Source organism: Ostrea edulis, chromosome 3 (assembly GCF_947568905.1).
Source record: "Ostrea edulis chromosome 3, xbOstEdul1.1, whole genome shotgun sequence".
Classification (NCBI taxonomy): domain Eukaryota; kingdom Metazoa; phylum Mollusca; class Bivalvia; order Ostreida; family Ostreidae; genus Ostrea; species Ostrea edulis.
Genome location: NC_079166.1, coordinates 19,932,031 through 19,944,317, shown reverse-complemented (window position 1 = coordinate 19,944,317; position 12,287 = coordinate 19,932,031). Strand labels below are relative to the sequence as shown.

The following is a 12,287-nucleotide window of genomic DNA, read 5'->3' as shown; positions in this document are numbered from 1 at the left end:
AAGAAAAGACTACGTAAAATGTCGATCCATCATTTGCGTAATGACAAGTTGAGGTTCAAGACATTTGTATGAAGAACGTTTACCGTCTGCCTTGTCTGCGATTCGACTGAATGTCTTCCTTTCTCAATTTCTTCTTGCGAAAGAACGGGCTCAAATCTATACGACTCCAAACGTAACTGTTCGTGACTTATCATGTTTACAGTGCTGCTGATAAAATAAACCGGAATGGACGATGTGACGTCATAAATTAAACTTAAATGGCCACTCCCTTAGCGGCGGGTAATTTAAAATACATGATAGATTAATATTGATTTAATTGTTAAGCAAGGATTTTTGTTGTTAAAGACTGTCAATTACGATATCAGTAAGTAATACTTTATTCATAAAAGCAACTATGTGGTTAGAGTTGCCTTTCCCTCTACATTTTAGGATGTCCTTGATTTACAGCGTTTTACCCAGCTCATTCCAATAATAGACAATGCACTATTTCAAATCAAAATAATGAATTAAACAAATATCAAAAGAATACGGTATATATTACTGTTACATGCAATATTTCATTTTCGAAATACACATCAAAAGCATATATATTAGTGTTATAAGCAATCTTGAATTTTACAAAAAAAATATCAGATACATGATCAGTATCCCAGGCGCGGATACAGAGGATCCCCCCGCACCACTACAATTAAGATTAACAGGAAATACTAGACAATACACATGAATATTTGCCTATTTTCATGGAGTTTCAGATTTAAACTTCTCTAACTTCTTACATTAAAACAACCCTGAAAAAATTACTTGAAGCAAATTTCATCTAATGTGGCACATTTCTGGATCCGCTCCTGTATATTTACATGTAAAATCATTTTGTGAACTTGGAATGGTGTATTAGCACCAATATAATTCTGATACATTTGTTTTCAATTCTGGAAATGTTAGATTACAGGTATCTGAATTTTAATTACTAAATATAAATTAACCATTTCAATCCAATAAAAATACGTTGTATTTCAAATCATCATTCACGCCTCATTTGCTACTCCAGCATGCTATCTAGGACTTTCTTCTTTTACGTTAAAGCTGACATGAATTCTTAAATATAATAGAATTCTCGGGTTCACCATATATCTCTGCTTATTTGCCATATTAGTGTGACCACTACTATTAAATTCGAACTCAAACGATACAGTTGCCTGTGAGTGTGACACATGAAAAGGTGATGATAACGAAGTCATCGATCTCATAACTCCTATGGGAAATACAACGGCGAAGAACAGCAAGACTCAGCATGATGTACAAGTTTCATAACAACAAAGTGAAAGTAGACGGAACCAACAAACTGATACAATCTAATTAAAATTAGACCTTTCATCTCGCTTTCATCTTACGAGCGACAAACAGAAACGAAGAGCGAGATGAAAGGTCTAATTTTAATTAGATTGCAAACTGCTACCACTGAACTGAACAAGAAATAGTAAGTAACAGTCAATCCATGCAGATTCCATCATGTAGAACCACAGGCAGGAAAGAATCTTTTTATCCACGTACCATCAAAAAATACAATATTTTGCCCACCTCAATAGTGTTGAGGCCAAGTTTTGATTCCTTCACGGCTCGGTTATATTCATATTATATGCTGTGTGTATTCTGTCCAATTTCTACTGAATCCCAGTGCTTGTCATTTACAATGCAGATAAGTCTTGTGTCAGTGTAGTTGTTTTTAGTGCCGTCCGTCCGCGTATGAATACCGGTATGTACATTCCACAATCTCCACAGCATTGTTGACATTGCTTCGTGTGAGGGGTGGATTGTATGTACCAGAAACATCAATGACTAAGGGGTGTTATAGACACAATACCTAAACATGCTATCCATACTTCCGGTGCCTGTGATTAGGAATGGGAAGATGATTTAATTAGGAGTATTATTGTCACCTCCTTAAAAATGCCTAAAAATGAAGACTATGGAATTTGAAAAAACAAAAATCTTTCAAAGGTCATTACTATGTAGACATTGTACATGTATATATATATATATATATATATATATATATATATATATATGTGTGTGTGTGTGTGTGTGTGTGTGTGTGTGTGTGTGTGTGTGTGTGTGTGTGTGTGTGTTGAATAATGACATATTCAGTTGCTTCTTGTCGCGGTGGCCTCGAGGTTAGAACATTTGCCCTGCATGCCGACGGCTGGGGTTTGAATCCCGGCCTCGACAGACCCAAGTTGTTAAAACAGGTAATGACAGTTCCGTCGTCAAACGTTCGGTATCAGGTGTGAATGTCACGGGTTCTTGGTTGAATAATGACATCTTCAGTTGCTCCTTTACACCCATACCAAGGATTTGTTTGTTTTAATATCTATATATAAATATATGTATTATATATAAAACCCTAAAGGCCAACAACACTCAACATCCAACAAAGTGTTGGATCTGAATGTAGATAAGAGGTCAAATAATCAAATAAAGCACTTAAAATGACCAACAACACAAACATTAGAAAATTGTCAAACTTTGAGATGCTTTGTTCCTTCTTCAGGACCACGGGATATTTACAGAGAAATGAAAACTAACTGAATAAGAATACAAACTATCACAACTACAGAACCTGAGAACAGAGTACTACATATTGAAATTATCGAGTGCAAAATGAAGCATATTGTTCCTGTCGTTGGTCAGATTAGTGCTTTATAATATATAATATATCTAAATAACAAGGAACAATATACAATTAATATTAAACGTATTTAATAGGAAACACTGTCCACAATATATAAAATTATCAATGATCTCCTTAAATATACTGTATCTACACAGGATTCCATGCATCATATGATGAAAATCAACATGGAATTTAATTTTCATTAATATTTTCTAGTCTTAATTTGTTATATGCATTTGTGTACAATGTGTTAAACAAAAAACAATGTTCAATTGTGTGGTCTTATGCACAAAATAAGTCTGACTTAATCATAATGATAGAAGTTGGAAAGCAATACAAGTAAGTTTATACACAACAATACTTAGAAATAAATTTAGTAGATTTTGCAACACCATCATTTGACATTTTCAAACAAATTAAAGAATTCTCACATAATTTATTGTAGAGGAGAGAGAAAGAGCAGGGAGAAAGGCGAGTGAGAGAGAAAACATATCTGGTGCTATAATCTTAATTAGTTAGTTCTAATTATCCCTTTTTCATATCTAATAAATTATTGTCAATGAAAATATGATGACAAACCGAAGACTGATGCATAAACTGTACAGTGAGATGAGATACGACACAGTTAAGTAGAAATCACTTACATGAGAATGCCTCACAGAAATAAAATCACTATCATGTAAACCTTATCGCGGCAGCACGTGAACTCACATAAACCTTATCGCGGCAACACGTGAACTCACGTAAACCTTATAGTGGCAGCACGTGAACTATAGCACACAAGTTATCCTAGCACAGGTGTGCTGTCCGTGAACATACTGGTGCGTACATTACAGGTGAAATAAAACCACTCACTCTACTGCAAGCTTCATCAAATCTGAATGCAACCAGAGATGCATTGTCAATTTAAATAAAGATTTCTATTGAGTCAACACTATAGTTCTTTAATTTAAGCCAGGCTTGAGAATCGGTGAATTCCATATAGCAGAACTTGTCCTCTTGTTGAATCGAGCTTTTTTCTTGACAAACAGTTCATTGAGATCAGGTGGCTCAATCTCTGTGAACAGAGTATTCAAATCCGGTGGATGATAGTGTTGTTGAATTAATGCAGCCTTTAGAGATGCCCCTGATAAAAAAGAAGCAAATTCACATTATTTATTTTTCTTCCTTGAATTCCTAATCGTAGATTATCTGCAGGCTCCTCTACAGCTGAGCTAATAATCAAATAGCACAGCAGTGTATCATAGAATACTGCACTCAAAGTATCCGTTATTTTGGAGCAGAAGTCTTTCATTTTTATTAATAGTAAGAACGTAGAAAGTTCAGCATCTCTATAACAAGTGTACATGTAACTCTTCAATGCGAGAAGATACAGCACGTGTACTTATTTTAGCGCATTTAGAATTTGGGGCAGTCGGAGCTGGGGTACATATGTAACCATGATTTAATGCTTACTCTGTGTTTGATAATGAATGAATTGAGATTTTCCTAATTAAACGAACTCTTAAATTAGTGTTCTTGATTCACTGCAAAAGTCAAAATTTCAATCCCGCTTTAAGTAACTACAGATACAATGGAATAATTATTAACAACACTGAATGCTTTGTAATGTTCCAATCAAAGAACTGTCATAACTACGACTGAAAACTATCTTTGAGAAATAAACAAAACTCTGATTCCCCAGAATTACAACAGTGTAATCAAGTCGAAGGTCAATATTAAGGTCACCAATTGTGGTGTCAATGGAAAGGTCTTGCCACAAGCAATGCACATTCTAAATATGAAAGCACAACATCTTATGGTGTATAAGATACGGCCATAGTTAAACAAAGTTCAAGCTTTTTGCCATAGAATGAAATTTAAAACTGCATGATCCGATGTTCATGTATTATTTTTGTATATAAATTACTTTCAAGCAGATTAATTAGTGTTTAAAGTTTTCAACTTTCCAGGGTTTGACACTAAGGCACGTCCGACCGACCGAGTCTACTAAATGGAAGGTCCGGTCAGGTAAAATGTCGATTTCCTAGTCCGACTGGTCGTGTTGAGAAAATAAACAAGAAACTTTATTTTAAACCATAAGATATCTTATTTTTAACTTAAAAAAATAACTGTAAAAAGTTTGCGAGCAATTTTGAACCGCGTGATAACAAAATCTCTATTTTTAGTTCTAATATATAAGTCGCTGTCGGAAGTGATGTTTTACGACATTTACTCTTTGTTAATGGGTGTAAAGTTATATTTCGGATAAATAAATATAAACTGAATTTATTTTCATTTGAAGGGGAAAAAAAACTCCAGTTTATTTTAATTGAATATAAGAAAGTGTCTATCAAATGAATAAATTAAATCGTAAATAGCCATTTTTCGTTGTTGACACATGTGGGGGAATGTCTCGACTTCTCGTCCTCAGGAAGGATGTTCCGAGAAGAAGAAAAAGGAGTAGGTTGGGAAGAAACAAAGCAGGACTTATGAAAAAGAAATTTTAAAAAAGCTGTTGATGTCATTTTATTCTAACAAAAGACTAAAGAATTTCTGTGCCGGGTAGAATTTAAAGAAAAAGAAAATGCGTTTGAAAATAAAAGCATCAAATTGAATGACGAGACTATAGATGTTTTTGAGACAATTAAGTACGTTTTAGGTTAAACTTAACGTTTGTCATCAGGGTTTCTTTTCTCTGGAAAGTTGGTCAGGGTTAGTGGATGTAAGGTTAGGTCTAGTAAAAATCATTTGAAGTAGCCCGACTGGTCTAGTGCTCAAGAAAGTAAATGTCGAACCCTGCTTTCCCTTAATTACATGCTTGAAAACATTTGCATGTAAAAGAAAACAGTGAAAAAATTATTTAGAAAGTAAATACAGTGTGATACACATAAATCATTCGGAACAACAAAAACTGTTTTTCGGTGAGAGACCCAAGGTGTTCCGGATGAAACATAAATTAGACAGTGTTAGGCATCTACACGGATAAATAGATCCACGGCCCACGCGCATCAGGAAACACCAACATGATGTATTAACATCTATGTCTAATTTTAAGGCTGAAAGAGCATAAAACAACAAAATACTAAGAGGTATTTGTTATTTCTTTCTATTAAACTTATGACAGAGTTACTGTAAATACACAGCTTTACAGAGATAAGACCACCGATCATGATGATCTGAAAGTTTGAACTGCACACTTGACTGCCACTTGAAATGGCTGAGTGACGGTTGTTAGTAAACACCGATTTGAAGTCAAGTAGTTCTGGTTCAAACAGGTGAAATAATGTATCCCATATCGTACAGCCTCATCAATACTTACGTGCGATGATTTAACAGCAGTTTAACAAGGTGGGAACAAAATTGTCAAAATTCGGACCATTCAACTTTAAGAGTAAATTTGATATTCATGCAAATTTAGTCTTAATGTCATTAGGGTCTCTGGGTAGCGTTCTCGCTTCTCACCGCTGCGACCTGAGTTCGATCCCTGTGATAGGCGGTGGCTGTGTATGTCGCGGTCACCCGCTCGGACACGTGGGTTTCCTCCCACATAAATGACCCCCTAACGCAAACATCCATGCATCATTAAAGGACCCCATGGGAAATGAGCTTTCCAGCTTCCATGGGTAATCCTTGGTATTTATGTATGTATATACCGAATAAACATTTATTTATTCATTTAGACAGACAGCCCAAAAATCAATCAGCTTTTCTCCGCAAGTCATACTTACTAAAAATCTAGAACAGGGTTAACAATTTTAACCCTTTTTTAAAACACCACCCAAATTCAGAGGTTCAAATATAATCTATTACCTAGGGCCCAAGTTGGGACTTTATTTTTAGGAGCCTAGTCTTCATCAGTGGAGTCGTCTGAATGCAGATCAGATATATCGTAACTTTCTAGAGAGACCTTATTCGGAAAACAGGTCTTAGCTGGCGTCATTTCATATCTGCAACACACATTTCAAATTACACAGAATAATGAATACACTAAACTGCAACACACATATCAAATTACTCAGAATCTTATTTATACTAAATTCAGGGCGTCAAGCCACTTTGGTCTAAAAAATATAAGATTATGGGAATTATTTTTGGTCGTTTATATGGCAAATATAGGGATTTTTCAGCATATTTATAGGAATAAATGAGTTTTTTAATGAAAGAATTTGTATAAAAATCTAGCAAGCATAGTATCTTACAGGAGAAGATATCAAACATAAACAAAGACAAAATCCTTTCAGATGTGGACAGTTTTCCATCTAATAGACAGTTCTTATACAATCATCATAGTTATTCTCTTCATAACAATCCCATTAAATATCAATCTGGCATCAGCTCCTGAATTTCTTGTTTTCATTTTTGAAAATAGGACTGTCATAGTATGTATGATGGATATGTATATATGCTACATATATAGGGCTTTATAGGGATTGTAATGACTTATAGGGAAAACATAGGAACTTGACACCCTGTAAATTGAAAAAAAAAATCAACAAAAGCATGGATTTCAAATGCTTTAGGTTTCAGTCAATATAATGTACGTTCTATGAAGAACAAATCTACACTTATTTTGTACAATTTAACATCCCCTTTGTCTTTGGGAGAGAGCATTTTAGTTGAGAATTGTGCTGAATCCATTTGCAAAGCTTATATTACAATAGAATTTGTTCAAATTGAAACCTTATTTGAAAAGAACTTTGATATAGGAAGAAAGTACGTAAAAAAAAAAAATAACTTACGAGTCTGGATTGGGCATTTTTTCCTGGCTGTTGATTGGTTGTTCGATGGTCAGCATGTAATTGAGATTGGGCTTTGGTAATCCCGTGATGATAGTATGGGCAGCTATGTTGTGTTTATTTACTATAGACTGTATGGCTCTCTCGCGCTCCTTCAGTTCCTGCCTGCGTTTCTTTTCTTCCAGCATGCGCTTCTTCTCCTGCAAAAGGCAGAAAACAAAAGAATTCAAACTCTGGATCATAACACCATTTAAGACCAAGGCAGGGTGTCATGCCACTTTTTGTCTAAAAAATATAGGATTATAAGAATTTTTTGCAGTTTATAGGGCAAATATAAGGATTTTTACAGCAGATTTAACCAAACGTTTGTTATATTGAGGTGACAGAAGGACTGACATTGATCAGCATGACAGTTTCAAAATGTTAGAAGTGCAGTCTTCGAAATTAAGCGGTAGCCCGATGGCTAGTAAAATCGGGATACCAAAAATTATTAACGCGCATGCCCGTTGGGCCAGTACATATTTCCGGCGGAGATTATGATTCCGAAATTAGCTCGAAATTAGAGTGTGATTTCTGGTTGAAAATCGGTGAAAAACCAGTTCTTACAGAAGAAGAGAAATTTGGCGCTAAAAAGTATGAGGAATCAAAGCGACAAAGAAAATGATCAGCATGTTTGGCCCATGGCTTGAATACAATGGTCTCGTATTTTGCATCTGGTGCAGAAAGGAAACCATTGGAAATTGTGAGTTCGTGTTCGTCTCAGATAATTCTGAATTGATTCTGTAAGTGAACACGAATATTGAAAATGGCGCAAGCATTTTACCCCAAAGTGAAAAACAACAAGCGGCCGGATCAGACGTTCAGAATGTATGAGAATCAGTTGACAACCCTAGTTTTTTGTTTGTTTTTTTACTTATTTAGGACGAGAGTGGTGATGAAGAACTAGACGAATTAAAACATTGGAGGATTCCGGAGAATCTGACTGAAAAGACAGAATTAGAAGTTGAAAGAGGGCTGTTCTGAACTCTTGTCTTAAACTTGTATTGTAATACCTAATAAAAATGTTCAAACTTGAAATTTTGAATCATGTTGAATCATTCTTGTATTGCATTTGGGCTAGTAAATTTTTATTTGGGCTACCAAATTTTGCACTCTTACTTGACTGATGGGCTTGTGGTAAAAATCATTAAGCGCGAGGACTGGAAGTGGATAAATTGAACATTTAAAGGGACTGGGTCACGATTTTTGAGAAAATTAATTTTCATTTTTGATGTTAAACATTATAAATATAACTCATTCAATGTTGACAGCCAAAATTTTGACCTTCTGAATGCAAGAATAAAAGGAATATTTTAGCCTTAAATCTGTGTTGTGTAAACAAAGACTCGAGCTTTTTATGTAAACAAACAAACCAGTGAAATATTAATTTTGTAATATAAAGCATCATAATTTTGCATATTCACAAATTTTAACTTTTAGATGTCGCATTTTACCCAACGATTGCTTGAAATGTGAAAGTTATGATAAACTTGGATGGATATCCATTTCTTTTGAAAAATTCGTAAACAATAACATACCACAATCTTTGTTTACAAAACAAATGATAAACTCTCTAAAATGAGCTTCTATAATAATGTATAACATTAATTTTCATGTGAAATCTTTTAAACACCTTAGACAGTAGATTTTGATTATTAAAAGTGAAAAACAAAATTTTGGGGAAATTCGTGAATCAGTCTCTTTAAAATAAAATAGAAAGGTTTGAAATTGCTTATTTGATATTAATGAATTGGAGAAAAATATGATCTAGATGACATGGTATAATTTAGTTCATATTTACAGTCCATTGATTTTAAAAGCAAGCCATACTTAAAGTGACAATCACCAAATGGATTGCCGATTCAGTAAATGTTATTCATAATAAGAATATGGTAAAATTTAAATTTAAGAAGTTTCGAGATAATTATTTCAGTTTCTTAAAAAATAACAAAAAGACATATTTGAATGTATCATAGGTATGATTGTATCAATAAGCATGGCTTCAATTTCGCTGCCCTGCCTACAACTGATAGATGGTATCAACTACAAGGAACTTTGCCAGAAAGAGCTTATCTGATCTTAATGTAAATATAATGTGAAGAGGTTTGAAATAACTTCTTTATCAATGATTAAGACATTCATATATATTCTTTTTATCATTTTTGAAAATAGGACTGTCGTTTCTATGGATATATAGGGTTTGATATGGATTTTAACGATTTATAGGGAAAATATAGGAACCTTAAAGTTTATAGGTAATAGAGGAAGAAATAGGGACTTGACTCCTGCCAAGGTGTCTCATATCCTTTTTTCCCTACATTTCACTGTGCCAACTTTTTTATCATTATTTTATAAGAAACACTTGCAATAATCAAAAACTGGCTTTCTTTAGAGTACATGTTCTGCATTATCAGTGGTGCAATTGAGATGTCAGATTTCTTTATAATGATGCATGCATTTTACAGAAAGGAACAAAATGATAAACAAAATGTATTGTCGACAATTTGTGGTTTTTCCTCTTTCATACGGATTTGTATTTTGCAGAAAATTATTTTTTGTTAGTTTGTTTTGGGTGTGCCTGTGGGCTTTTCTGTGGTTCGAGATTTTTCAAACGTGGCTGGATGGAGAAAAACATGCAATGGCGTATGGCTTTTTAACAAAGATTCACTTTTTCACTTTCTCCAAATGCAGAAATCCACTGAATCAGTGTTCGAAATCAACCATAGACCGATAGACCAACTCTATGTCATCTTGTTTTGGCATAGATCTGTGGTCTATACCAAGTTTCAAACCAATTTCAAACACTGCTGACTCTCCTAGAAACCCTTGTCATACTAATTCCTTGATTTTCTCCATCTTCTGTTTCAGCTCCAGGTCCTTCTGTTTTCCTTTCTCCATATCAAGCCTTTCTCTCTCTGCCCTTTCCTTTGCCAGCTGCCTCTCTCTCTGTAACAAAAAAAGGGGGAAATTATCAACATTCTCTGAAGTTTCTTTGTTAACATTTCAGTATTTATCAGGCATATAATTACATGTGTACCCAGACCAGGGAATGCAAGTCAGAGTCAGACAAAGGATTGCAAGTGAGTCAGATCAAGGACCACAAGTGACAGTCAGATCAAGGTCCACAACAAGTGACAATCAGATCAAGGTCCACAAGTCACAGTCAGATCAAGGTCCACAAATCACAGTCAGATCAAGGACCATAAGTCACAGTCAGATCAAGGATTGCAAGTCATAGTCAGATCAAGGTCCACAAGTCACAGTCAGATCAAGGTCCACAACAAGTCACATTCAGATCAAGGTCCACAAGTCACAGTCAGATCAAGGATTGCAAGTCATAGTCAGATCAAGGTCCACAAGTCACAGTCAGATCAAGGTCCACAAGTCACAGTCAGGTCAAGGTCCACAACAAGTCACAGTCAGATCAAGGTCCACAAGTCACAGTCAGATCAAGGTCCACAACAAGTCACAGTCAGATCAAGGTCTACAACAAGTCACATTCAGATCAAGGTCAACAAGTCACAGTCAGATCAAGGTTCACAACAAGTCACAGTCAGATCAAGGTCCACAAGTCACAGTCAGATCAAGGACCACAAGTCACAGTCAGATCAAAGTCCACAACAAGTCACAGTCAGGTCAAGGTCCACAACAAGTCACAGTCAGATCAAGGTCCACAAGTCACAGTCAGATCAAGAACCACAAGTCACAGTCAGATCAAAGTCCACAACAAGTCAGTCAGATTAAGGTCCACAAGTTCAAAGCATTTTTTTCTTGACTTTTGTTGATTAAAAAGCACAAAGTGATAGTTTTCAAATTTTCCCAATCTGAACATTTCATGCGTCAATTTTCCCAATACTCCAGACACTGGACCAAATTTGAAAATGATAAGAAAACACATTTATTTTGTTACCTTCTAGAGTGAAGTGCATATTTTCATGTACGTTAAAATATGAAAATCATTTTTACAACTAAATGATACCAATATCAGTGTAATCAGTATAATTGTTCATTTATTATTATTATAGCATGTTAGAATCATTGTGATACATATCGTACGGTCTGTAATGTGAAGTAAGCATATTGTTGCACCCCTACAATGATGAGACTTTTAAAAGATTTTTTATGAGACAATTAAATCCCTTTTACTTCAAATGTAACGTTTGTAGTTTGAGATAAGTATTTAGATATATAGAAACTATCAGGGGGTTTTCAGGATGTTGGTCAGGGTTAGTGGATGTAAGGTCAGGTCTAGTAAAAATCATTTGAAGTAGCCCAACTGGTCTAGTGCTCAAAATAGTAAACGTCAAACCCTGTCTTGATTCACATTGTTTCTAATCAAGCTATCTCTCCGCTCTAAGTTTCTGTCTTTCTCTGATTTTCTCTTCCTCGATCTTCTTCAATCTCTTACCTCTCCTCTCTAAGTTTCTGTCTTTCTCGGATTTTTTTCTTCAATATCTTACCTCTCCTCTCTAAGTTTCTGTCTTTCTCGGATTTTCTCTTCCTCGATCTTCTTCAATGTCTCGTGTTCCGCTACTCTCTCCCGCTCAAACTCTGCCATCCTCTCCTCGAACTTCTTCCTCTCCTCTGCTTTCTTTTTCAGTCTCTCCTGCTCCTCAAATTCCTTTTTCCTCTGCATGAACTCGATATTTCTCTGCTCCATCTCCTCCTACAGTATAAATACATGCACAGTAAAGATGTACTGAAGGTTTACTCAAGATTTCTCTCCATATATCACATACAAACTACTGTAAATGTGCCTATTTCCAATGCAATGTGTAGTGTCTAATTACGTGATGTCAGTATTTTTAATAGATAGCTTAACTATGGAAATGGTGTAAGAGGGGGCAAGTTACACGATA

The 12,287-nt window shown here is 35.0% G+C and overlaps 1 protein-coding gene and 1 long non-coding RNA gene across 2 annotated transcripts; both read right to left on the bottom strand.

Annotated features, from left to right (window-relative positions):
* Positions 1-2,740: 2,740 nt before the first annotated feature.
* LOC130052538 (uncharacterized) lies at positions 2,741-6,569 on the bottom strand. Its single transcript, XR_008800876.1, has 2 exons — positions 6,464-6,569; positions 2,741-3,797 (listed from the first exon to the last, which is right to left on the bottom strand). It is a non-coding gene; the product is annotated as an uncharacterized LOC130052538 (long non-coding RNA).
* Positions 6,570-10,179: 3,610 nt separating this feature from the next.
* LOC130052537 (putative uncharacterized protein DDB_G0271982) lies at positions 10,180-12,087 on the bottom strand. The gene is made up of 2 exons (XM_056157708.1): positions 11,889-12,087; positions 10,180-10,372 (listed from the first exon to the last, which is right to left on the bottom strand). The coding sequence occupies exons 1-2, from the start codon at positions 12,062-12,064 to the stop codon at positions 10,258-10,260; spliced, it is 291 nt and encodes a 96-aa protein (XP_056013683.1). The 5' UTR covers positions 12,065-12,087; the 3' UTR covers positions 10,180-10,257.
* Between the last annotated feature and the right edge of the window lie 200 nt (positions 12,088-12,287).

Excerpts from the sequence above, each read along its gene's own strand:
- LOC130052537 (XM_056157708.1), bottom strand. The coding sequence starts at position 12,064 with ATGCAGAGGAAAAAGGAATTTGAGGAGCAGGAGAGACTGAAAAAGAAA. Across the intron at positions 10,373-11,888 it reads CAGAAACTTAGAGAGGAGAG|AGAGAGGCAGCTGGCAAAGG; the intron begins GTAAGATATTGA and ends TTTGTTACAGAG.